This window comes from Lipophrys pholis (genome assembly GCF_963383615.2).
Source record: "Lipophrys pholis genome assembly, chromosome: 14".
NCBI classification, from domain to species: Eukaryota; Metazoa; Chordata; class Actinopteri; order Blenniiformes; family Blenniidae; genus Lipophrys; species Lipophrys pholis.
Genome location: NC_137633.1, coordinates 19475936 through 19502614, shown reverse-complemented (window position 1 = coordinate 19502614; position 26679 = coordinate 19475936). Strand labels below are relative to the sequence as shown.

The 26679-nt window shown below is 43.2% G+C and overlaps 3 protein-coding genes across 4 annotated transcripts; all 3 read right to left on the bottom strand.

The window, feature by feature from the left end:
* Positions 1 to 1470: 1470 nt before the first annotated feature.
* gpx2 (glutathione peroxidase 2) lies at positions 1471 to 2516 on the bottom strand (the record flags this gene model as incomplete). Its single annotated transcript, XM_080480697.1, has 2 exons — positions 2074 to 2516; positions 1471 to 1824 (listed from the first exon to the last, which is right to left on the bottom strand). Exons 1-2 carry the CDS (start codon positions 2293 to 2295, stop codon positions 1471 to 1473), a joined length of 576 nt encoding a protein of 191 aa, XP_080336823.1. The 5' UTR covers positions 2296 to 2516.
* A 267-nt stretch (positions 2517 to 2783) lies between these two features.
* LOC308120184 (ras-related protein Rab-15-like) lies at positions 2784 to 9993 on the bottom strand. Its single transcript, XM_080480636.1, has 7 exons — positions 9783 to 9993; positions 4831 to 4891; positions 4659 to 4719; positions 4385 to 4462; positions 4045 to 4134; positions 3764 to 3829; positions 2784 to 3689 (listed from the first exon to the last, which is right to left on the bottom strand). The coding sequence occupies exons 1-7, from the start codon at positions 9904 to 9906 to the stop codon at positions 3549 to 3551; spliced, it is 621 nt and encodes a 206-aa protein (XP_080336762.1). The 5' UTR covers positions 9907 to 9993; the 3' UTR covers positions 2784 to 3548.
* Positions 9994 to 12363: 2370 nt separating this feature from the next.
* On the bottom strand, positions 12364 to 21902 carry LOC308119623 (protein max-like). Of its 2 annotated transcripts, XM_080479765.1 has the most exons (5): positions 21749 to 21902; positions 17512 to 17619; positions 16041 to 16073; positions 14790 to 14913; positions 12364 to 13573 (listed from the first exon to the last, which is right to left on the bottom strand). In XM_080479765.1, exons 1-5 carry the CDS (start codon positions 21782 to 21784, stop codon positions 13389 to 13391), a joined length of 486 nt encoding a protein of 161 aa, XP_080335891.1. In that variant the 5' UTR covers positions 21785 to 21902; the 3' UTR covers positions 12364 to 13388. The 2 variants fall into 2 exon arrangements, with proteins under 2 accessions (XP_080335891.1, XP_080335892.1); XM_080479766.1 differs by lacking the exon at positions 16041 to 16073.
* Positions 21903 to 26679: the final 4777 nt, after the last annotated feature.

The window sequence follows — 26679 nt, the reverse complement described above, 5'->3', positions numbered from 1 at the left end:
GTCTGCATGCGCAGCGCAAATATTTGAACGTGATATGCAGAGACGGAGAGTCAAGCACAAACCACCTCTCCACCAAGAGTGGAAATAAAAGATGTCAGGTCTGGAGTGCTTCTGTGTCGCCAACGTAGCCTCGGTGACCTGCCAGAGACATCAAGGCCCCGCCAGGCCCGGGGAGCTTGTGACTCTGACATCATCGGCGTGGATGTGAGTGGATGTGCAGAAAATCCAGCCCTAATCTGCAGACCTTGCAATCAGTGCCGTCACGTAACACAGCAAGGTTGATGCACTCCTAAATGAAGGACCGAGGATTTGTCCTCAGGTGTCAATGTGATAGTTAAGTATGCCTGAATCTGCACACTCGGCACAATCTGCTCCATCGATGTATTAGGATTCCCACAAAGGGGAAGTGAATGAGCCTGCGAGAGGATGCACAATCCTAGGAATATCACGTGAGCTGAGTTAAAGAGTGTTAAAAGGATTCCACATGCTTTCTGCTACAACACAACAAGCCTCACTGCTGTGCCTGCACCGAGCTGCTTCAGGCACGACAGCATCTATTTTAGCATCAGAGGAACACGTTTTATGGTGAGTTAGAAAGTAGATGGTCCAATTAAAGACAGACTTCAGTGAGAGACACATTTGTTTTGCAGGGTTTTATTGCAGTGCAAACATTTTCTCAGTGTGTGTGTGTGTGTGTGTGTGTGTGTGTGTGTGTGTGTGTAGCATGTTAATGCAGAAGGGCTTGACTAGAACTTGTCTCTCTGCATGGCTTGTTCTGTGGTGCCATCTGCTGGCTACCTGGGGGTACGACAAGGATGTGGAAAATAAACCAAAGATTGATTTTAATGGGAACTATCCTCTTCAGGAAAGATACCTTGGTATGAGTACCATGGTACTGCAATCAGAATTACACCAAGGTACCGCTGTACACCCATCATCTATGATACTTTAAACCGACTTGACAGACTTTTTCTCTGGGTATACGAACTCCACACAAAAATGCTTTAGGCACAATAGCGCGCAACAAAATGTTTATTTTTGTATCTTGGGTAAAATTCAAAAAGATTATATAATAAAGGTGATCTGTGGTGTACACAGTAAATATATGATAACATCTGGTATACCAAAAGAAAGATATTTGAGATATTTCGGTACCTATACCCTATACTGTAGTACACGCTGTAGATTGATGGGGGTATGCATGATCGTAAAATGAAGGTGATTTTCATAGTTTTCTTTTTTCCATGACAACAAATACTCCTGTTTGAAAAATAAGCTGTGCTTTATTTGTTCATCCACAGTTGTTAAGCACTTACAGGATTCAGGTGATATCCCCTCATTTTTTAGAACGTCACCATCATTTATTAAGGCTTTAACAGTGTGGAAGACAGAGTCTCATCCTAGACAGTTATATATGAGAAGTCATTATGAGGCATGGGGGGGGGGGGGGGGGGGGGGGGGGGGCTATTCTTAGTTCTTCGTTAATCTCAGCAGTCTTTGGATGTCAGGCTCTATGTCAATGGTGGGGAACTTTTTGCTGTATCTTTTGAAGGGTTCTCCCTCCGGCGCGATGAGGAATTTCTCAAAGTTCCAGGAGACGTCCGATCTGCCGACGGGACTCCACACCAGAAATTTGGGATCCTGCATGAGCGACGTGGGGTCGTCGTCAGGATAGGGCAGTTTGTCTTTCAGGTAGGCAAACACCGGATGCGTGTTCGTCCCGTTGACGTCACATTTCTCGAAGATGGTGAAGTTGGGCGTGAAGCCTCCACCCGGACGGACATGCTGGAGTGAATTCAGGATCTCTGCATTACTGCAGTTCTCCTGAAAAGACAAATGTTTGTTGGGTTTTTTTTTCAGGTCATAGCTGAAAAAGGGAGGGAATACTCTTTACCAATTTTTCTAGCAGGGGTAAGTAAATGTGGCAAGACGTGAACGTTGACCGAACTAGTTTCATCTTATCAAAGTGCAACATCTGATTAGATTTGAAGAAAATGCTCATCAGGTTTGACATGAACAATCAAAGATCATCGGCGTATAAGGACATCCCGAGTCATTTCTGGCTCGACTCACCTGGTATCCAAACTGGTTGCAGGAGAAACCCAGGACCACCAGCCGGTGGGGGTACTTGCTCTGCAGCAGGTTGAGCTCGCTGAAGTCCCGGGTGGTGGTTCCTCAGAGCGAGGCCACATTCTCTATGAGGACCACCCGTCCCCTGTACACGTTGAAGTCGACCGCGTCGCCCTCCAGGGTGGTGGCTCTCAGGTCGTAGAAGGTCTTGGCGATGAACGTCATCTCGTCTCCTGTGCCGCCGCACTGCAGGCGGACAGGATCTCAACGTGTGGCAGTATCCGAACGCGCCGTCACGACTCGCTCGGAGCAGAAAGTTGCCTTTAATGGGTGTCGAATAGCCCCAAAGAAAACCGATCCCCACCTGACATACTACACCTTTCGCCGGTGTCAGGTAGACGGTTGGAACTGACTGTAGAGCTGTGCTCATATCGCAAGTATTCTTACATCACTTATAACTGTCAACGTGTCGGGCACGTGACAATAAATGTTGAAATTTGACGTGCTGCAAAAAAACTTTTCCGAGATATTATACTTGTTTCTAAATTTCATTTGTTTGGTTTACTGAAGAAACATCTATTACTGCATGTAAGTGTCTTTATGGTGTGTCTGACATGTATCAGTTTTCTGATCCATCAAATATTTAACATGTTTTTTTTTTCCGTCTATCTAAGCATGAGATGAAAAATGCATGAAGCAACTATGTGAACTCTCTGTGGACCCGACTTCACTTCTTCGGTCTTATTTTATTGGCGGCGCTTCCGACATCCAATTAATTTGTTCTCAATATAAAAGTTTCAATTTATTCATATATTGCTTGGATTATTTCGTCACAGCTCGCAAGAACTTAGGATTGCATTTAATGTAGCGTGTCGTCGGAACCCGAATGCCTCATTTTGAGCAACAATAACAACATCAAGAAATATCAGATACGTTCATACATTCAGGACGGTAAATAAGAACATGCTGCATTCAGCGGGATCAACGATCATGGCACAACACCGTCTTCCTTGATCAATTAAGTGCATTGAGTAAATGAATCTGCCACTGCCTGGTTTCAGTTTCTCCGTGTGAATAATTCAGCTTTTCCTCTGGCTACTTCATCCGGTCACCTCCAGGAAATGATTTGTCATCGTGCGTACTTTACTTTGTAAGTGAGTTCTAAAAAGATCTGGAAATACAGTACTTCAATTCAGGTCGTACACTGTGCAAATCTGCATTTTGAGGACAGTGAGTGAGTGTGTGTGTGTGTGTGTGTGTGTGTGTGTGTGTGTGTGTGTGTGTGTGTGTGTGTGTGTGTGCGTGTGTGTAAAGGTTTGAGAGACGTTAGATTGCACTGGTGGCCGCAGTGAACAGGACACAAAGTGGCCCTCTAGTGGTAGCTGCTGCTAACTGCATTTTCAAATTTACAGGCCTAAACCGACAACTTCTTGTCCTGCAAGCAAAAAATATCTCTGAAGTGTGGAACCCAGTCTTTTCTAACAGACGCAGGCCCGCTGAGAATCGCTCTTCTCTTCCTCCAACGCCACTTTCTCCAGGTAGTCGTCCAGAGAGCCCAGCAGGGTGTCCACGTCTCTCTTGTGAGCCTGCAGCACCAGCTCGGCCACCCGTGTGAAAGACTGGAGGAGAAAGCAAGCGCGCGTCAAACATTTCAGAATGTTTCCAGGGCGACGCAGAGTTTTGTTTGGATTACCTCACTGATGTTGCTGCTGGTGGAGGCGCTGGCCTCAAAAAACTCCATCCCATAGGATTTTGCGAGCTGTGAGATTCAGGCAGAAGCAGTGGTTTTAAGAGTGTCGGGTCAGGGGAAGGTCTCTTCCCAGCATGTTCTCTCTCTTTTTTTTTTTTTTGGATTATTTTAGAGATATAAAGATATGAGTCCAACAAGCACAATCCAACATGAACCTCCGCATGTGTTTTGGCTGATCTACGCAGTCTTGCACAACAGTGTGAATAAAACATGCTGGGTCAAACCTTGCTTCCTTGTTCCTTCGTGACCTGCCTCCGGATCGCCTCGTCACACTTGTTTCCTACCAAGATTGTCTGCACCTTGTCTGGGGCGTACTGAGAAAACCAAAGAGGAAAGATGAGATACGCAGCGCAGGAATGAGGGACCGCGTCGTCTGGTCTATCGGGCCGAGCCGCTCGCTGTGCGGGAAGCAGTCAGAAGCTTTCATTGCCTTTCAAAGTGTCCGTCAAACACAACAACGGTGCTCGGAGCAAAAACGCAAAAACAATTGTCTTGTAGACGGACGGGGCCTCGGCAGCAAGACAAACATCGGCGGGGGGGGGGGGGTAATTGTGTTTGCCTCACCTCGTCCACATCGCTGGCCCACTTCGCTATGTGCTGAAAGGAAGGCTCGTTTGTGATGTCATACACAAAGATGATACCCTGCAAGAGAAGTTCCACCCAAAAAGAGGCCGATCAGCCACAACATCATGACCGAATGCACGTCTCTCACTAGTTCTGATGCAGACCAGGAACACCTCGGCCTCTGTTCACACAAAACTTTACATCTGACGATGCAATCAGTGTTATCAACCTCACCCACCTGCGGTCTTAATGTTATGGCCGATCAGTTCGTTACCTGTGCACGCCTGTAGTACTGTTTGGTAATGGTCTGATAGCGCTCCTGCCCGGCTGTATCCCTGCAGTGGGACCAAACACACACCAGCGTCACACACACACACGCGCACACACACAAGTGTAAAACCAGCATGAAAATACCGAAACTTCAATAAAAAGAACACGTCACACACCAGATCTGCACCCGCACCTTCACTCCGTCGATCTCCACTGTTTTCATCTTAAAATCCACTCCTGAAAAGCAAGAGAAGCTTTTTCTTTGTTTTGTTGAAGTTTTACTCTTCTGCTTCAACCCTCTGACGTGTGCCTTCGCTTTCTTGTATCCATCTGCTCTTATAAAGCACTTGGGAGTACAAATAAACTTTGACTGCACACAAAAACACAAGTTCCTCCGGTGTAAAAGTGTCTGCGAGCGTTTAATGAGCGCTGCTCAGAGACTCCGTTGTTTGCGATGAATGGGACGTGGCAGCAGTGCGTAATGTCGCCTTTTAAATCGCCACAAAAGGGAGGCGCAACCGACGGCGAGGCTGCTTTTACTCTGAAGAAACCAACACAGAGATTGGTTCTCAAGTGGAAATGGGGGGAAAAGCCATTGCGTCTTGGGAGACTGTTCACGCGAACAACTCCCAAAAGGTGGAACTTTTTGAAAATGCTCCCGTCTCCGTGGAAACGAGGGAAAACTTTTCTAAAAATGCTGCGAGCCAAAAAACAAACCAACAGCACCCACTAGTGGCCCAGCATGTTAGCGACACTGTTTTCTGCCATAGACGGACATCGTTTTGAAAACGCTAAAATGAAGCGTTATCACTAGAGACAAGGTTTGTTTTTTTTTGAAAACAGGTTCCAGAAATTGGAAAATGTCATCTCCGCTCCCGACGTGTGGATGGGCCATTTGCGGAAAACGATGATGTCATTGCGCCACCTCTCGCCCCGCTAACCCTCTCCGTGACATCACTTAACAACAACAAGAAGAATGGACGACGTTGTCCAGATGGTCCTGCTGAAGCTACTTAATATAGTGAGATGTTGGATTTCTCCATGTCTCCATGTCTCCGTGTCTTCTTCTCTGCTTTTGGTCTATTTCTGTGGCAGAGTTATAGCGCCTCCTATAGGCCTGGCACATGTACTCGGTCGTTTTGAGTGGTTTTCATGGTGTCACGTTGACGCAGATGTTTCCCTTGTGGGCGGGACCAATTTTAAGAACGACGGGAAGAAAAAATATTGTTTTAACCTGATCAATGACGTCTTGAATCATGCGATAAACTTGATATATTAAAATTTCAACTTATTATCAGTGTATATAGCCTCATTCATTTAAAAACATGACTATCTGATGACAGGAAAACGTGTTTGTGCTGTTAATCGAGGGAATTGCACCTTGTATTGATTTGTTATTTGCACCACTAATATTTCAGGATGATTCTTTGAGCTTCCACCAGACAGAGTCAACATGCACAGCGGAATTCGTTCAATTTATTCATATTTATCTGCACATAAAATCTGAAAAAAGAGGAGCCACAACAGGACACGTTCCTTGGTTCTGCTTTAGAAAAATCAAACAGATTAAAGACTATATTGAGAAGTTTGGTTTTTTTCGGATAAACACCGACTTGTTACGCGCTCTAATTAACATTGATGGAGACTCTTTGTTCTTCAAGCTTCACGTTAAGAAGGTAAAGTCTGAAATGAAGCAGATAAGTGGGATTTAAGTGGCATTTATTATGCCGATTGTGCTTTTTTCCCTATTTTTTTTCTTTTATATAAAGACATTTCAGCACATTTTGCAAGGAAGGGAACGATTGGATGAATTTACCCACAATGGAATCATCACTTTACTTGAACACACCTGCGTTTTAAAAAACTTTCTGTACGTGATCCACATTCATTGCGTGACTTTTCTTGCCCCCCCCCCCCCCGAATGACTGCTGGAGCAGATCTAATGAGATGGATTACTGAGGCCAATGGCCAATGTTCACCAATAATCACAATATATATAAACACGAGGCTGCTCTTTAAAATAATCCCAGGAAAAAATCCCTCCAGCCTCACAGACTCTCACGAGATTAAAACAATTCACTGCGCTCCTTCCTCCTTTCTTCCACCTCAGGAAACCTCAGCCTATGTTCCACTCCATTCTTTCCTGAGAGCCGTCACTCGGAGGCCGAGGCAGGAAGAGAGGCCGCGGTGATACGGAGCACTAGTGCGCTCGTCAATCAGCGACTCGCTTTCTGGCAGGAGGAAAATATCAAAAGAAAGTCAAGGATGTTTTTCCTGTGCAGAGGCGGGGCTTCTAAAGAGCCGCCATTTGTTCTGCATGGCACCAAAACACTGCGAAGCTCAGCGCCTCGCTGCATTGGAAAAAGGGCAGAACACAACTGAGATCTACAACCTTTAAGAACACTTTTCTTTTCTTTTTTTTAACACCTTTTCACCAAATAAAAATCATCTGCAGCAGCAAAACATGTTTCACTTTAAAATGAGGAAAATGCAGAAGATTAAAATGCAGTGATGGTTTTAATATCCGTACAAAAACTCAACCATAGAAGTTTTCATATGGAACACTCAGCATTTTGAACTTGTTTCAACTAGTTTCACTGGATTTAGTTATTTGAGCTGTTTTACCCACTTTTGCTGTTTATAGTTTACAAACTGTTTTTAGCCGTTTTAACTGTTTCACCTTTTTAAACCACATTTTTAGCTTTTTTTTTTTTTCTTTTAAGCAAATTTAACCATTTATATTGGAGCCATTTTTTAATGATTTCAGCTGTTTCTATGTTCTTGTTTTTTTTTTTTAAAGAATTTCAATTATATTTAGCGGTTTTAACTTTTTGAAGCCATTTTTAACAGGTTTAGCTATTTTAACCATTTTTTAACCAGTGATTAAATTGTTTCACCATTTATAAACCATTCTTTAAGCATTCTTTTGTTTTCGGCCATTTCTTTGTGATTTTAGCAGTTTCACAAATGTAAAAAATTTTAGCTGTGATTTTAACCATTTTGATCAGTTTTAGCAGTTATTAGCTATTTTAGCCATTGTTGTTGTTTTAGCTCTTTTTAGCTAATTAGCTTTAGTTTCAATTTCAGCCGTTCTAACCGCTTCTTCTTTTGAAGCTGATTTAGCCGTTTCAGCTTTTCCAGCCTTTTAAGTTGTTTTAATCATCCGATTGTTTCATCATTTAGAGCTGCTTTTAGGTATTTTAGTCACTCTTGTTTTTTTTTTTTTTAGTTTTAGCTGTTTTATAGCCATTTTTATCTATTTCAGCCCTTTTAAGCATTAGGTTTTTTTTGTGTGGGGGGGGGGGGGGGGGGGGGGGGGTTAGCCATTTTATTCTCTCCTCGCTAGAATTCCCTTTCTATTTTTTCCTCTCTACATATCAAACAAACAGGTAAACCGGTGTTGCTGGCCGGCAAAATAAATGAGTAAAATGAGGAGTCACATTGTTCTTAAGGTGACGAATGAGGAAGCTGAAAATTGTGTAGTTTTGCACCAGTGAACCTGCTCAGGATTGTGTTTGAAAATCGAAACTCACCACACTGATGAAGCGGATAAGACATCGGAGGACGCAAGTGGACAACACGTACAACCTGATTTTTAATGTTGACAGTCGTAAATAAAGAGCTCACATACACCGCTGTACAAAGAGAGAGAGAGAGAGAGAGTTGCCTGGGCCAACACAAACACATACTGGGGCTTCAACATGTTGATTTACATTAACTAATCGCAAAAATAACCCGTTGAAATAAATAACAGGTTTAATCGTGTACTGACGCATGCAACGTTTCCCAGTGCACGTGAGAAACTTCCTTTCGGTTGGATTCAGGGATGTTTTCTAAACCGTGGGACCAAAACAAAGATAAGAAGGTGGCTGCGTGCAACAAATAGTTTACAGATCAAATATTTGTCGATATTATTTTCTTAAAAAAGCAAATAAATAAACTTGGTTTTATGAGTGTGCAATGTGTAAGTGTACTTTTTGTTACCAATTTATTTACCAAAATCAGTTTGAGAGTGATCCTATTATGCTCGATTGCGGCATTTATTTATTAAATTTTTTTGAAAAATATTAAAACTTTGGCCAAAAAATTTCAGAAGACTAAAACCTGAAATTTGTCAAAGATGATAAATATGTAGATGGTTTCTCTTTAGTCATCACATCGTCAAAATAAAGGAACAGGAAAGTTTGTAATAAATTTCAAGAAATAATCTCTAAGGTCTTGTTTACAGTGTTTCAAGTAAAAAAATTTTTTTTAAATTTCATTTCAGAAAACCTTTGCGTTGATGCGGCAATGTTTTGAAAACGATGTCCCTTAAAACGGGAAACAGCAAAAACTCATTTCACTCCATTTTGACTGTCACAGCACCGTTGTCATGGCAACACACTCAATGAAAGTTTGGCGTTTTCACTTGTTGTGTAAAAACAAAAGTAGGAAAATTAAATAAAACGTTGTCCGAAATACACCAAAGTGTCTGATCCACTCATGGGACTTTTCATTTTCCCTTTTCAAAAATGATGATTGTCATCAGAAGAGAAAATATTCCACCATCCGAGTCAAAATGATGATGAATGATACCTTTACAAAATACTTGAAATACTTGGGGGGGAAAAAAAGAAGAAAACTTCTCAAAATGAAACCACCATGAATCAACCTGTTTTTGTCACTCTCCACTCTCTCCAGTCCTGACACGGCAAGTTTTTCAAACTTGTTTTTCTGAAAAACATTTGAAGCGCACCGACACACGACGTCAGTTCTGGAGTGACGTCTGTCCACCGTCTACGGACAAATGGGGGCACATCTTTTTTTCATCTAGATTAATTGTTTTTGTTAACCCAGTCCTGCCTTTAAACAATACAAGATTCAAGAGATATTAGTGGCAGTCTTTATTTCTATCAGTGCCCCCAGTGCCCCCAGGCCCTCAATTACAAGAAGCCACCCCTGCTACCTGTGGCTCTTATATTCTAAAGACACTAATTTCTACATTTAAAACTGATTTCTCGGGGGATATCTCCCTCGTTATGTAAAGACGGCCCCATTATGAGTAGCCCTGGCTGCTTCAGCTGTTTCTTCTGGCTCTTTGCACTAATCCCACTCACAATGTGGGACGTGGTTTAAGACTTTTTCTTACCGATGGTGGAAATATGTGCGGGATCAAACTCGCTGTCCGTGAACCTCCTCAGCATGCACGTCTTCCCCACCCCGGAGTCTCCGAGCAGCAGCAGCCGGAACAGGATATCGTACTGTTTGGCCATAACTGAGTAAAATAATAAAACTAGACTAAAGTGAACATAACTGCAGCCTGCGGGCTTCTCTCTGCACTGCTGATGCCTTCAAGGCACCTCGGAAATACTACAACTCTCCCCACTCCTGGTGGACCGCTTCACTAAGTCACATCGCTTTTTATACTCTAAGTATTTCATTTAATTTAATTTCCCCGTAATAAATTTGTGTCATCATCCCAGTTGCATTATAAAGCTTAAGTTCATTTTTTTGTCAAATCTTTCTAATTAAAGTTTTGGATTTCCTACTGTTCTGAAAGCAGCAAACAACCTGCATCCTGAAGGAGTTTCTTCACTCTGAGCTGACTAATAAATCAATATTTACTAACCGTGCTTCTCCCTTTCATCCAGTATCGTGGAGATCTGTCCTCACGAGCCTGCAAAGAACCACACTTTTCATTTTTAAAAGTGAGCTCTTCACAATCTTAACCCCTCCTTTAATTTCTAACACAATTCAGTTCTAACCAGCTGGGGATGGTGCCAATTTACAATGTGTGAATGAAGGATAGAGCAACACCTATGTGCAATCTAAGATTCACCAATTGACCTCACATGCATGTTATCTCACCAGAAGTATGCCCATCTCTCATATCCCTCCTCACAGCATTCGTTTCCTGTAATTTGACACCAGCTTCATCACCTGGACCGTGAACAGATGAACATATAGGCTGTGAAACTGGGGCTGCAGCCAGTTGAGGGTCCTTGAGGGTCTCACCATAGTGAGATGATAATTTAAAAGTAAGAGCATGTTAATTTTGTCATTTTGAAATAAAAATATCCCAATAAAAGAAACTGCTTGTTCTGCTTTTTAATATCAGACACTATAGCTGCATGATATGAGGAGCCCCATGCAAAAAATATAGGATTTATGATAAATGTTTTTTTTTAAATTTAATTAGTCGAACAATTTTGGGGAATTTCCTTCATATTTAAAATTCTGTGTAATATCCTGATTTTGCAGCACGTTTATAAACAGCGCATGGAAACATAATTTATCACAATCTAAACATGCGTATCTCATGTGGTGATAATGAGGAATCTGCAATATATACTGTATGTTGCAGTAAAAATAAACACTGATGTGTTTAGTGATTTGTAAAAGCACCTCTTACAGCGAAACAGCACCTTAGTGTAACCCCATTAAATCAGGGTTACCATGGAAACCACAATGACTTCTGACATGTTGGGTCACGTTTCTTATTATAATTTTTTTTTTTTTTTTTTAAGTGCTGAATAACTCATTTAAGAGGTGCAATTTAAGTAACTTTGCACTTTTCCAACAGAATAAATGACACACAAAGCTATAAACTTTTTAATTGTGTATTTGAAATACTTTGATCCAATTTTACCTTCCGAAACGTCTCTACAGGTGAACTTTTTACAAGTATTTAAGTTCTAAATCAGTAGTGTCAAACACATTTTAGTTCAGGAGTCACATTCGGCCCAATTTCATCTATAGTGGAACAGTAACATAGTGTCAGAATAATTTTTAAACTTAAACGCTAAAGTTTCTCTCAGAGTACAGATGATGAAAATGTTGATTATTTTCCTCACACAAATCATCCATTTACTACCAAAACGGACAGAAATGTGAGCCTTTGTGTTGCGTTCCTATTTTTATTATTCAGTGTTCGTAGGTCTGGTGGACCTGCTGTATTTTGGGGATATCAATTCAACACAATAAAACATTTTTGTCCTTAAAATACTTAACTGATGTTTACTTTGTCCCGATTGAAACCAATTTAAACTGTACAAATGGCAAATTTTTTTAATCAATACCTTTGTTAGATCACATTTATGGACAACAGCGCTACTGGTTTTTTTGGGATAAAATGTAATAAAAGCAAAAATCTGTTAGAATCAAAATAAAAGGTTTATAATCGACAAATTTACAAATAGAGAAACACTTGTCCTTACTATTGATTTGTATATTTTTCAACTTCATTAGAAAAGTAACACAAATCAGTAGATACAACACGAGATTTAGTGTGTGTACTTTTCTTAAATCACTCGCGTGTAATATAATCCTGTGTGTGTGAGTGTGTGTAATAACTGTATGATTCTACCTGTTGTTAAAAAACACTAAAACAGGTCCCACAGACCTGAACACATTGCAACTTTTAAACAGTAAAATGTCCAAAAAACTCCTCCTACAGTGTTGCATTATGGGTGTTTTCAGGAACTCGCCCTGACCGCATGGCTTTGAGGGAAACGTTACGTTTTCTGTCTTTCAGGGCAGCATCACTGATCAGCTCGGGTCTCTGGGTTGCGTTGTGTCTGCCACTGTTAAGAAAGTTTGTCAAAGCATTATTTATCTTGACATTTTTACCAGTTTCTTGATGGTTTAAGTGGGTCGAACCGGAACCTCGTGCATCCCGTGGAAGGCCAGTAAACAAAAGAGCAAAAAAAAACAAAAAAAACACACCAAGTCACAAATGCATCCAAAAAGGATAAAATAGTTTTATTTATAGTCTCATAATAAAGGTTTGCCTTAACTTGCAAGACAACCGTTGGCAGTATGTACAACATACCTGTAATTTCCATGGAATGGAACCAACAAATAACGATTACGCAAACAACTACCTCACCTCTGCAACGAAGAAGAAAAGAGAGAAACGTTCCCAGCGCAGGCAAATATTTCATAGGAAGGCTTTTCTCTGCAGACCTGACACCACTGAAGAGTATACAGTATTATTTATGTACTAACACACTGAAAGGGACTTCCATCAACAGAAACAAAGTCACTGCCCTTTAACTGCATTGCGTAACATTCAGTAACAATCCAGGGTTTTTTTTTTCTTTTTATGTTTTTGACATCTAGATCTTTATTTCATGATAGTAAAAATAGAAGGGAAATAAATAGTTTCTCTGAACGACCTCCAGCCAAACATAAAGGAGATCAGACAGGCTGTGTGTGTGTGTATGTGGGGTGAGGAAATGTAGTTTGGTGCATCACTATAAATAGAACGTTTCCTCTGATTACAAACATTTCAAACACAAAGAGGAAAAAAAAAAAAAAACTTAGCCGCCTACATTGAATTATAAGGGGGGGGGGGGGGATTTTGCATAACGGAATTTTTCAAATTAACTTCAGGAAAAAATAGGAGTTTGCTGGGAAAGTCTCACATCTCCAACAGATTGCAGAGGTCTTCCAAAACAAGCGAGAGAAAGAAAAAGAAAAGAAAAAAAAAATCTGTTTTGCTTTTAGAACTCTACTAAAGCCTCATACCTCGTCGTCTCTGATTATGAACGGGTTTGAAAAGCGTTGAGTCCTTCGAAACTGCAGAGCTGCCTCACTTTGGGGGGGGGGGGGGGGGTGTCGGGGGGGATTAAAGGAGAGTCGAAGCGGTTTTATACAACGGGAGCACCTCTGTCCCACCGGTGTGGAGGAGCTGGGCTGGTGGGTGCAAAGAGTCAGTGGAGAGGTGGTGGTGGTGGAGGCGGGGGGAGGGGGTCTAGCTCGGCTCCGCGCGCAGCTTCTTCCTGGTGGGCGGCTCGTCCGGCTCGGACTCGGAGCTGGAGTCGGAGCCGCCGTCGAAGGCGGACACGGCGCTCCCTTTGCGGTTGGTGTACAAGCTGCTGTCAGAAGAGTAGTTGGTCTGGAGCTGAGTGTTCCCCTTGGCCTTCTCCAGCGCACGGACTGCAAACACACACACACACACACACACACACACACACACACACACACACACACACACACACACACACACACACACACACACACACACACACACACACACACACACACACACACACACACACACACACACACACACACACACACACACACACACACACACACACACACACACACACACACACACACACCATCATCATCAATCTATTCCTACACTGATCTGCTCGGTCCGTGTTCAATCAGCAAGTGGAGCAGAATCAGCAGATCCATCAGGGATCTTTATCATGGATTTATTTTATTATTAGTTCTTATATCAGGGGTGTCAAACATAAGGCCCATGGATCAATCTGGTCTACCAAACCAGAAAGAAACCAGATTTTTTTACAAATTTCCTCAGAGTAGCAGACACAACATAATATTGAGACCCGAGCTGAGATGTTGGTGATGCTGCCATGAAAGACAACTAACGAGCATTAGCCTCAAAGCCATGCTGTCAGGGGGAGTTTGTAAAAACATGCATAAGGAAACGGCGATAGGACACGTTTTCTGGACACTTCACTGTATTTTGCATCATTGGAATTGGTTGTATGGAGAGATTGGGGTCATTTTCCTTTGTAATTGGTTGTTTTTGTGAAAAATATAGACAATTTTATTACATATATATATATATATTCTGTACTCAAACAAAGAAAATCTTTTAAAGTTTAAATTCAAAGGTTATTAAGTCACTATTTTACCAGTCTGGCCCACTCAAGTGGAAATTAAGCTGTAGGTGTCCTCTGGACTCAAATGAGTTTGACACCCCTGACTTATACACACACACACATACATATATATATATACAGTGCGATCTTCTAATGTCACAGGGTTAATTTTCATCCACTTTCTCCTATGAGGAGTGATTCTACTCTTCTATTAGGGCAGGACGTAGATCCAGAGCAGCACCCTCTGGTGGACCGATTGTGAAGTGTTTGTTCCAAAGCATTGGTTGGTGATGTTTAAACTGTTTTCATGAGCTCAGGCTCATGGTGGTGACCTGCTGCCTCCATTATAATGTGATTAACACGGTGACCGTATAACTTCCACAGCAGAGAATGTGTGTGTCTCTCTTTGTTCTCAGGTCGGCTGTTAACAGAAACATTTGCCGGATGCTGATGTGTCAGCCATTTTAAATTGACGGTTCGGTCTCGATGTTTCCGTAAAGACTCCTTCTGCTCACCCTGCTGCTCCAACAGTGCATTCTGCTTCTTCAGATCGTCGATGTCTTGCTGGTGGCTGTGGTTTTTCCGCCTCATGAACTGGATGTACTCCGTGGCTTTGTCTAGGATCTGTGCTCGGGAGGCCTGGAGACACAAACGGCGATGGGGATTAATCGGAGGTCGACTAACTGGTCGTTTCCTCGATCACATGAGGTTTGTTCGATCAAATAGAATCTTTAGGGATTAATAAAACAGTTTTATTTTTTTTTACTCTTTTGTATAAATTCATGATATTATTCTATCTCCTTTAAGGCATCGTCAGTCAATAGTGGAACAACTACAAAGCAATCATTGCATTGATGGAATTTCACTTTTGCAGTCATAAAACAACCTTTCCTGTAGAACCACAGAAGAAATAGAGTGAAATGAAACATAATGTGTTCTGGAAATAAAGCTTTGCTTGAGCAGAAAGGGACATATGGTTTTGTTTGTTATAGAAAGACTTCACTGCTTGCAATTGCAAAGTCTAATTCACACAGTTCCGTGTTGAGTGGTGAACTGTTTAATGTTTGGGAATTTGTAACAAATAATGTAATGTAACAATAATAATGTGGAATAGTTTTCCAGACAATTTCTCAATCACACATCCAATAGAAACTGCTTGTAAGTGCATCACATTAGCAGTACATTATTCTTTTTGTCACACCATTACATTTTGGTTCCTACTCCCAGGGACAGGACTATTCCAGGCGGAACTATATGTCAGTAGTTGTTCCTGGAGGGACATATTCAATGGGTGGACGTTGGAAAAAGCTCTGATGCCTTAATGTTTTCCCCATTTTTCTTGGATATAATCCTAATCCAAAGAAGCACAGAGCAGAAAAGACGTGATTCTTTTCATTAGAATTATATAATTGGATGTTTAATGGAGAAAAGGTTGATGGTATTCTTGCTCAAGGACACTTCTACATGTGGACGGATGGAAACTTGAACATTCAACCTTCGGATTGAGAAACAACTCGCTCGACCATATTTTCTGAACTATAAGTCACAAATCGTTTTCAACAGTTTGGTCGGTCATGCAACATATATTAGCAAATTAAGCAATTCAACAGCTGCATACTGTTACACATATTTCATCTAATTATCCCCTTGAGGTGAAAATCACCTGTAGGTAACAGAATATTACATATCAAATCATTTCATAGGTGCAGCATTCAACCAAAAGTAACTATGGAGGGACTAGACCAGGGGTCTCAAACTCAATTTACCTGGGGGCCGCTGGAGGCAGAGTCTGGGTGAGGCTGGGCCGCATCAGGGATTCCACAAAAAAAGTTGTACAAAAAATCCTCAAACGTCAATATTAACAGTTTTAATGATTTCTTCTGAACATGAATGGAACAGTGAATGAAGATCATGAACTTCTGAACATGGTTTCCCTCGCCTACTCCTTGGCAGCGCGTCTTCTCACATATCTGAGAGAGGAAACAGTTGAGACCCTCAGACTGTCTTGAACAGGGGTCGGCAACCCGCGGCTCTCTGGTCCCTCTGCTGCGGCTCCGTGAGCCTCGGTCCCACTGCAGTTTACTTCATTAGCTGTAAGTTGGCAACCGGGGGTGAAGAGGGTTTTTGTGTGTAGCGTGTCTTCCTGCCATGGTGTCTCTGTTGGTTTTAGTGTCAAAATAAAAGCCTTTGCTGCTTACAGTAGGCATAAAAGACAAGCTCAACTTACTGACCCCTTCTATCACATGGCTCACTACAAACTTAAAAGTGGCTGCAAGGACGTCGGGCGGGCGGGAAGCTGGCTGAGTGGCAACGTCGGAGGTCCGCGCCCCTCGCGGGCCGCACTAATATTATGCTTTTATACATCAAGGTGGTGGGGGGGGCCACAAAATATTGTCCTGCGGGGCGCAATTGGCCCGCGGGCCGCGGGTTTGAGACCCCTGGACTAGAGGATGTGACTGAAGCTCTAAATGACAATATATCAAAAATATCCCTGTACTTACAATCTCGGACCACTAGATGTCGCTGTATGACAAGAAAAGGCGGCTAGATCATTACACAAGAGAAGAGTTATCAAAACGAAAAATCTACACAGCAGAATTGAAAGTCAAAAACGATCAAATGTGCAGCAGGAAACAGACAAAGAGTTCAGAGTGTGTGAGAAACTTGTGAGGGACTGGAGAAAAGTAGAGAAAACATGACAAAGGAAACAAGGAAAGCTCACCACGGGCTAAAAGCTGAGGCACTAAATCACAGAAGGAAACTGAATCTCTCTCAAACATCTTTTCCCTTCTAGATGGATGCGAGCTATAGTCTGGTTACTACGGTAATTACAGTTAAAGCTGGCTCGTGTCATCCTGGATCATTTCTAGTAAAGCTGCTATAGGTTTAGACTCCTGAAGACTGAAATTCAATGTCTTGAAGTCGGGGAGAAGGTTCTTGTTGTGTTCACGTCATTGTTTGTATTGCAGGAAAAAGGTTTTTTGTGGCTTTGTAATTAAAAAAAAAAGAGACAATAGTGCATTGACACAGCTGTATCCATGTGTCTCATGCCCATTGCTTGAAGCCGGGAGGGTTACAAAATGTTGTCCGCTCCTCTGTCATCCTCCTCCTACACTGAAGTGATGTCTGGAAGTACTGTGACTTTCTAACTTTCACGTTTAGCTGCTTGGAAAGACGGCCCAGTGGCCGTCCAGCCCTGGGATTTGACGTTTCAAGAAAGCAGATGCATCTTCTCACCTTTTCCCCTTGTAATGCAGGCACAGAGTCTCGTAAACCATGAAAGCTGTCTTTGATGTGGTCCCTGCGTTTGCGCTCCAGCGCGTTGTGGTGTGCTCGCTTGTCTGCCTGCAAACAAACACGGGAACGTTAAGTCTCGCATTTAAAGAAGCGCAAAGCCAAGTCACTTATTTTCCAAGCCACGAGTTGCTACCGAATGCACTGAAGTGGAGTTTTGAAGACAGATATTTAGTTTTGTTTTTGTAATTTTCTTTGTTTCTTTTGACTGATAGCTCAGTGATTCCCTGATCTGTGTCAGTCACTGGAGCCGGCCAACATCTGTGCTCTCATCTGGTTATGAGAACAACGTCAGTACGCTCATGCGTCACTTGATTTAGCTTCTTGTCAATGTGATTTGGAATGTTGAAAATCAAGTCTCAAAGGTTTTGTCTTCAAAGCCATTGTCTTCAAAAGACTTGTCAAAATTCAGTTTGTGTTGTAGCGACGACTCAAGTTAAGATCTTTCATTGCTGCCTTTGGCTTTCCGTTGGTCTGACTCCCATCTTTCCCGTTTTCATGTTGTTACAGCAAGAAAAGGCTTGTAGAGGGCTCCTGGCCACTTTTCCGAGAGTACCCTCTGTCGGTGAACTGAGGACCACGCATAACGGGGACACCAACCACCACTTCAACGTATCTGACCTAAGGCTTTACACACAGTGCCTTGCAAAAGTCGTCATACCCCCTGAGTCAATACTTGACAGTCTCCTTTAGCTGCAATCACTCCAACAAGGCAGGACTTTGACTTGTCCAATCACACACATCAACATACTTTGATCTAAACCGTTCCATTGTCGCTCGGTCTGTATGTTTAGGGTCATTGCTCTGCTGGAAGGCGAACGGCATCCCCACAGCGTGATGCTGCCACCACCATGTTTCATAGTAGGGATGGTGTGTTCAGTGTGACGTTCAGGGCTTAGATTTCCGCCACACATAGTGTTTTGTATTTAGTCCGATAAGCTCAGTTTGGGTCGAAGCTGACCAGAGCAGCTTCCTCCACTTGTTTGTGACAAAAACTTGGAAACAATCAAGAGGTAAAAACAACTTTTGCAAGCTACTTTCGGTGATCAGTTCATGCTCGTATCCATTTCAAGATAACACATCGAGCAGACGACTGACAATCCCTAAGAGCAAAGTCACACTAGTGACAAACACTCCTGATTAGTGCACCGATCAAAACAACACTGAGCTTCCATCTGATTTAAACCACAAACAGAATGACTCGAGGCTAAATGCAGTTATTCAATCGAACCAATGCGAAGATTGATAGAACATGGGTCAAACCTCTGTCCATACGTGCACAGAAAAACACATTTAAGGTCACTCATTAAATGCACCTTTTTAGATTATGGGAGGGAATTGCGTTTTCAGTGGTGGTTGTTAGCCACATGCTGCAAGCAGCCGTGTAACAACCCCAAACAGACACAAAAAAACCCAGTCCAAAGGCCACATGGAATATCTGCAGTAGCAGAGTTTGAAGCTATGGAAGCATCAGTTAAACACAACCAGCTTACACTATCTAGTCCAAGTTTTCCAAAGCACCAAGTTGCAGGAACATACAAAGAAAATGTATCGGATCAGGAAAGTGTCGTCACGGCCGATACTCAACTCTTAAGAAATCCAATCAGGGATCAAAAAATTCTGATTGGTACGTCTCTAGTGGAGTAGTGAGAGTACGACACACAACATCGCTGCGCCGGTTGGTCAAACTTTCCACACTGTAATCTTTAAAATACAGCAAATCCTCCATGTTTCACCGGTGATCCTCTCTCAAAGTGAGAACATTTCCAGGGTGCCGAGGAACACAAAGAACCACTTGTTAGAAGCTTCCAGAATAATTAAAGTTAAAGTCAAGTCGCTTGTACTGGTCTCTATATTTAGAATCTGTTCTGCTCACATGGTGCACACGGGCACCGCACTGGATACCCGTGATCAAATCAAGGATTTCCCCTTTAATGGTGAACATATGTAGGAATCGCCATGAATGCAACCGACGGCAATCGACGGCAATCGTCATGAAAACAGTGATGGGTGATTTTCGGTCTGACCTGTGCAATCGATTATGACTGCAAATATCAGCCAATCACAAGGCAGAACCTGAACGTATGTCTGCGTGTAGACATGGCGAAGATGACAACGATGAAGAAAGATGATCGACGTTTGTTTGAACCTTCGGGGTCAATGGTGTGTTTCACAAACTGCTGATATTTTCACACAAACATCTGGAGAACCACAAACCGGACCGGTTGGAGAGGACTTGAGAGAACCGCAAAGTACCAAAGGTGGAAATTAGGGATGAACCATAACTATCGGCACCGTTGATTATCGGCCCGATATTGGAGAAAATGACACAGTTATGTCAGATAATGACAATTTTGCTTCTTACTAGCTCCAAATATAAATAGCCACCATTGCCTTCGTTTCGCAAACTTTCCTGAGTTCATGGCGCTGGACAGCCAGCCGTTCTCCAGACTTGAAGACACAGCATTTTGCCAGCTTCTCAATCATTTGGACTTGCGCTACAAACTTCTATGCCGCCGCCACTTTTCAGAAACATGCTCGCCCGAACTACATAATGCACTCGCAACTAATTAAACTAATATTGGTAGTTTGACCATAATGACTCATTAGCACGTCACTGGACACGCATGTATAATTGTTCCCAAAACCAAATGAGTAAATTCTCTCAGATCTCATAGCAGGATGTGAAATACGTCACAAGTTTTAAATGGGAAATGAAACTGTGATTAATTTGTAAAAACAGCACTGTTATAAATAACAAATCTCAAAGCACACAAACAATAAAACCTACTCAAGTCCCCATTTATACAACCTTTCAAGTGAAAAACACATCGTTCCACCAAGGCGGTCATTAAAAAAAAAGAAAAAAAAGAAGCATTTTCAGTGGTTCCAAGCACGAAATGTCATGTATAGGAACATCCAATATGCAACGCAACGTTTCCCTTTTCAATTGAAAATCTTCTTGCGTAAGCAGACCCAAGTGGGTTTTTAGCGCATGTTAATCTAATATCATGCATATATGAATAACTGCACTACATAAAGTGGCAAAGGGGCTGTTGAGTGTATATGTTACCATGGAGACAGATGTTTTAAGGAGAGTTATTCATATGAAACATGCTGTGATGTCAAGATATATTCGCAGTTGAAGGATTAACAGCTCCGGCAGTGCATGAATGGTGTCGCTCTGTTCGGATCTGAAGCTGGAGATCCGGCTTAATGAAAGAGGGGGAGGGGGATCCATAGATTTGTGACATACATGACCACAATCCTGTCCTGATCTGACAGCACACTTCAGAGAATGAATAACATGCACGGGACGTGTGTGCAGGGCAAAATAAAGACAAATATGAAAGCTTGAGGGAATACAGATAAGACTTTGCATGCATGTTTGCTATCTTTGAGTTGCCATTGACTGACCAAATCTAATGTGCAGGGAGGCCCGAGCCACACCAGAGAAACGTGATGTAGGAGAAGAAATCGACTCCACTCAGTCACGTTGTTGCTGCATCAGCTGTGTGTGTGTGTGTGTGTGTGTGTGTGATTCCACACAGTATAGTGACTAAAACAAGATATTTTGGCTTCACATACAAGGAGGGAGACGGATCACCTCCTTGCTGTGTTTCTGCTACAGCATGTTAAATAAAGCTTGGGTGAATTATAGCTGCATGCAGGGTCGAGGCTGTGTTCTGCACAAACATGAGAAATCCACATTAAAGACAGATGAGACATTTGACATGTCGGATTATGCTGCAGCCTGGTTAACCTCGCTGAATGGCTGACCTTGCTCGCAGCGAAACTCGCTTGTCGTGTTTTCCCTCGTCTGTTTTCTACTCGAACGGGAGATTTTTAAGACTGCATTTCGTGTTTTATGTCGTTTGGAACAAACAGACCCGAGCTCTGACATCCGAACAAACAAGTTTGACTCACGATGACCGATCCGAGATCGATCAATGCGAGTTATAGCATCACAAACTGACGTAAATGTATTCCCCATACTCTTTTCGCGTACAAACAGCCTCTATAAACGATCCTCTTGATCAGCTTTTCAGACTCGTTCTGTTGACATCTAGTGTTAGCAGACGAGCTAAGGAGCTAGCAGGCTAGCTGCTGCGCTCGAGACAGTCAAAGTTTGGCTAACAAGCCGGGGCTAGCTACTTGTGGAAGAAACTAAAACACGTACATCGCTGTCGACCTCGATGTCATCGTTTTCGCTCATTCTTCGGTAAAAGGGGCAGCTGTCAGAACAAAGTGCGAGAGGGCAGACTTAATTTGGTGTTACACGGCGCTCTGCCACAGCAGAGACATGACGATCACAGCTCCGACACACGTGATGCGCCTACACATGGACGGGAAAACACGCACTGCGCAGTCGCGGAGACGCCGGGCTTTCTGGGAAATGGAGTCATCATGTTGAACTATTTACTGCAGTTGTGTTTGGATGAGCGAATTATATGAACTACACTTCCCAGGACTCAGGACGCGCCCACTAATTTTTCTCATTTATCTCGTACATCTTCCAAACAATATTCTCCAGAAAGACCACAAATGTTTAATTATCCTCTAAATCGTCATGTTTTTGTTAGATATTATAATAATCTGCAATCAGCACAGACACAATTGCACAACTATGTTTGATGTGTGTGTGAACTTTAAATAGAGATGATATGAAGGATCAGAATGTATTGTTGTTTAAGTGGGCATTGTTATCAGGCTGCAGCCTTCACTCAGCATATGATTATGAGACCAGATGGTGGCCTAGCTCATGTCAGCTTCCCTCCCCCATCTCCCATCCAGGGCTGCCCATTTGCCCTCATGATACCTTTGTGAAGCCCCAGATATGACTTCTGAAATAAAACTTTTTGAAAATATTTCTTGACAACAAAATAGTAATTGTGGCCACAAAATCATGTGAAGTATTAAATAGTAATTTGTGCACATGAAATAGTAATTTGAGACCTTGACAGACTTTTTTGTGACCACAGAATAATATTCAGTGGCCATGAAATTGTATTTTTTTGGACACGAAATAGTAATTAGTGGCCACAAAATTGCAATTTGTGTTCATGAAATAGTATTTTTAGGCCATGAAATACAGGTTGAATGCAGAGTCCACCTGGGGCCACCAGGAAAACTGGACCAGAGAAGAGGTCAGAATATGAAGAGGAACAGCAACAGAAACGAAGCCACGGATAAAGCATGAATGAATGAATGAATGAATGAACAAATGCATGAATGAATCTTTATTTCGAACATACAGACAGAAAAAGAAGCATCTATAGAAGTTAGCAAACGCCAGAAAACGTTGTGGGTCCTTCCAGCTGAGCGTGATGAGCCGATCCCTGACTGCAATGAGCTTCTCAGAATCCATCTCCACCTGGCCCTCGCCCACCACGTAGCGGCGGAAGGAGACTTGCATCTTATCTGTGTTCTCTACCAAGAAAAATCCCACAATATCGAGGGTAAAGGTTACTAATATTTGCCTCACCTAATGTATTAATCTTTGTCTACAAGTCGTTGTTTTTTTCCCAAAAGAGAGCAAGTCATTTTTATAGCATGCAGGAGGCTTGACTCTATTATTAGACGCTTGATGTACTTATCTTGCTTTGGATAAAGTCCAAAACTAAAGTGAGCAGGATTCATTTAGATATTTTTAGAAATAATAATTTTTTTTATTATTTGTTTAAGATCCTCCCAGAATCCTTTAACCAGGACATTCTCACATGAACTGTTGAACTGTATGCACAAAATGTGGTAGCCTGTTGTAATCACCCTACCAAGAATTTACAACAAATTTTAACATCAGAATTCAACAAACTTATCGGTCTTAACAATGCAACTGTAATGATTTCGTCAGACTGCCATCATGAAATGCTTTTGAATATATTTCCATTAGGAGTTTTAATAACTTGGCTTTTATTTTCTTGTATATCTCTAGTGGGAGTCAGTCTGTTGCTGGCATTTGATCATATTTCATAGCGTCAATGCCTTTATTTTTTTCCTATTCATTAGGATTGCTCTCTAACTTTTCCTCACACTGATCTGAATCTTCAGTTTATCCAAGACTCTAGATTCCATTTTTAATTTTGATTAGGGGTATCATTTTTCTTACTTCAACCTTATTGATCTGTCAGGCTTAAAGTTTTCATCTTGAGCTAAACATATCAGAGGCTTGGGATGTGTGTGTGTGTGTATGTGTGTGTGTGTGTATATATATATATATATATATACATACACTGAACAAAAATACAAATGCAACACTTTTGTTTTTGCTCCCATTTTTCATGAGCTGAACTCAAAGTGTCATGTCCTGCTCCTCTGCAGCCTCATTGGAGGTTCATGGTGCTGCAGGGGTGTTTCCCTCTCCTCTGCATATTTCAGGTGGGCGTGCCAGGCGGTTGTCTTCAGAGAGGGGAGAGCTGGCTGGGTAATTACCTGGATTGGGCGCAGCTGGGGTTATAAGGTGAAGGTGGCGGTTGTGTACAGAGAGGGGAGAGCCGGCTGGGTAATTACCTGGATTGGGTGCAGCTGCTGTTACCAGGTGAAGGTCGTTTCAGGATGAGAAGCTCCGCTATTCAACTGAGCGCCTCACTCCACTCGATGTGGGACCGTAAATTCTCATCAAGCTCATGCCACGCTGGATCTGCTCGTCTGGACACAAATCAGCCTGAAGTCTGAAGGACCAGCTGGTTAAACCCGCCTCTCGCCGCCGCCATCAGAATGCCGCTGCAGTCCGCTCTACCTGCTCCGCTCTGTCCTACTCTGCTCTGTCCCTCTCCGCTCCACACTCGGCTCTAGTGCCACTCCGATCCAGTCCGTGTGTTACCCCTCTCCAAACCTACTAATTTGGAGGATCACAGAGAGAGCGAGAACTCAAGCCTTGTCTTTGGGTACGTCCGAAGTGTCCCTCCTAACTCCTTATCTATCGACTTTACCTTAACCCCATGGATGACGTCACGGGGTTAAGGAAAGGTGTTAGAAGGCTTCCTAAAGGAGTTAGTGAAAGGCGATCACGTTAGTGTGGCAGTCGGACAGCACTTTCACTTAGTGATGTCATAATAATGCGACAGCGGTGCAAGTTAGTGATGTCCACCATGTTGGGGAGAGAACTACAAGTTTTTCCGAAAATGGACTACAAAAAGCACATTTGGGTTTTATATGATTTAAAGTTGTTCAAGGCAGATTATTGCATTGGTAACTTACATGATCTGCTCCTTTTTCCAACATCATGAGTTTCCCTCAACGCTCAGATGAGCGGGTCCCTTTAAATGTTGTCGCCGCAAGGAATTGTGGGGCAGCATGAACTCGCCTCCTTTGCGAAAGGATGCATCAGTGGTTCCTAAGCTAAAGGAGGATCTAAAGGAAGCAACGAGCCTCCTTTCCTTAGCTTATTGAGAGTTCAGACAGTCCTTATCATGGCTGCCACACAAAACACTTCCGGGGTGAAGGAAAAGTTGATAGTTTAGGAGTTAGAGGGACATTTCAGACGTACCTATTATTTCAGTTTAAAATAAAAGACCCCTTTGTACATTCAATCTATTTCCTGGCTGCTTCCTGCACTTAAGCCTCCGTCCACCCCCCGTAACAGTACGGTCCCGCCAAGATGAGCTCAGCGGCTCACCAGCCAGGCTCAGATGTGGGCCAGTCAGTCTAGCAGGTCCTCTCCAGCCAGTATACCAGACTGGGTCAGCACGACGCCCTACTCCAGAACTTGGTCGTAAACAATTGGGCCCTTTTGGACTAGTTGACACTGTTGACGTCCCAGGTGGCCCGCCTGCCCGCCCAACTGAACCAGACCACCCAGGCTCCTGCCCCCCGCTGTCTCTGTCCCAAACCAGGGTCCACCTTCTGGAGAAGGGCCATTTCAGAGAACCCTCTGCTCCCACTCCAAAGAGGTACGCAGGGGATCTAGGATCATGCCAGGCTTTCCTGACCCAGGTGGGCCTGGTGTTTGAACTGCAGCCCCAGTCCTACTCCTCTGACTTAGCCCGGATCACTTACCTTATTGGCCTTCTATCCGGAGCCACCAGAGCATGGGGAACGGCGATATGGGAGAGCCAGGCTCCTGAGTGTCACTCATACCAGAGGTTCATGGACAAGATGAGGAAGATGTTTCACCCTAACCCTAACCCTGCTTCGCCAGGGGACCCGCAGTGTGGCAGAGTTCGCCATTGAGTTCCGGACCCTGGGAGCAGTTGGAATGACCGTTCTCTCCAGTCCACGTTTAATCATGGGCTGCAAGATCATCTCCAGGATGAAATCGCCACTCAAGGCTAAACTGCGAATCTCGACCAACTCCAGCATCCAGATCGCCAACAGTCTCCGTGAGCGCCGGCGGGAGCGAGCTCTTCGTGGGGTTCCCTCTGCTTTCCCCAGACGGTCTCGGATGGATTCTTCAGTTCCTGCCTCTGAGCCTGAGGCCATGCAGATTGGACACGCCCAGCTCACCCCGTAGGAGAGGCAACTTCGCCGGGCCAACGATGCGTGCCTCTACTGTGGAGAACCTGGACACTACATTGCCCGCTGCCAAGACTGTCCCGGTCACTCTGGTCGTCAGAGGAAACCCTCTTCTTCCACCTCATAAGGCACTTGCGCCCCCCCCCCCCCCCCCCCCCCCCCCGCTTGTTCTGGGATACTCTTGGTTATGCCATCACAATCCTCGGATCAACTGGGTGAGGGAGGAGGTTAGTTCCTGGAGTTCCTACTGTCTGAGATTACCTCTGACTCCGTCTACTTCCCAGGACTGCACCTCCCGAAATCACGGACCTCTCCCTGGTCCCTAAGGCTTATCATGACCTGGCTCTGGTGTTCAACAAGGACAAGGCTCTCTCGTTGTCTCCGCATCGCCGTATATGACTGCCCGATTAACCTCTTACTTGGCGCCACACTCCCTCACTCCCTTTGTGAGCAAGAAGAACCGTGCATTGACTTCCGGGGACTCAATGACATCACTGTCAAGAAACGGTTTCAGTTACCCCTACTCAGCTCAACCTTCACTCCTCTCCACGGCACCACCATTTTCACCAAGCTGGAGCTTCGGAACGCTTATCATCTGGTATGCATCCGTGAGGGGGATGAATGGAAGACGGCGTTCAACACACCACTTGGTTACTT

Coding starts and splice junctions, on each gene's coding strand:
- LOC308120184 (XM_080480636.1), bottom strand. CDS start 9,906: ATGGCCAAACAGTACGATATCCTGTTCCGGCTGCTGCTGCTCGGAGAC. Junction 4,720..4,830: donor AAGGTGCGGGTGCAGATCTG/GTGTGTGACGTG, acceptor GTCCCACTGCAG/GGATACAGCCGGGCAGGAGC. Junction 4,135..4,384: donor GGGCCAGCGATGTGGACGAG/GTGAGGCAAACA, acceptor TGGTTTTCTCAG/TACGCCCCAGACAAGGTGCA.
- LOC308119623 (XM_080479765.1), bottom strand. CDS start 21,784: ATGAGCGAAAACGATGACATCGAGGTCGACAGCGAT. Junction 14,914..16,040: donor CTGCCTCCAGCGGCCCCCAG/GTAAATTGAGTT, acceptor TTGTGTCTCCAG/GCCTCCCGAGCACAGATCCT. Junction 13,574..14,789: donor TGCACTGTTGGAGCAGCAGG/GTGAGCAGAAGG, acceptor GTGTGTTTGCAG/TCCGTGCGCTGGAGAAGGCC.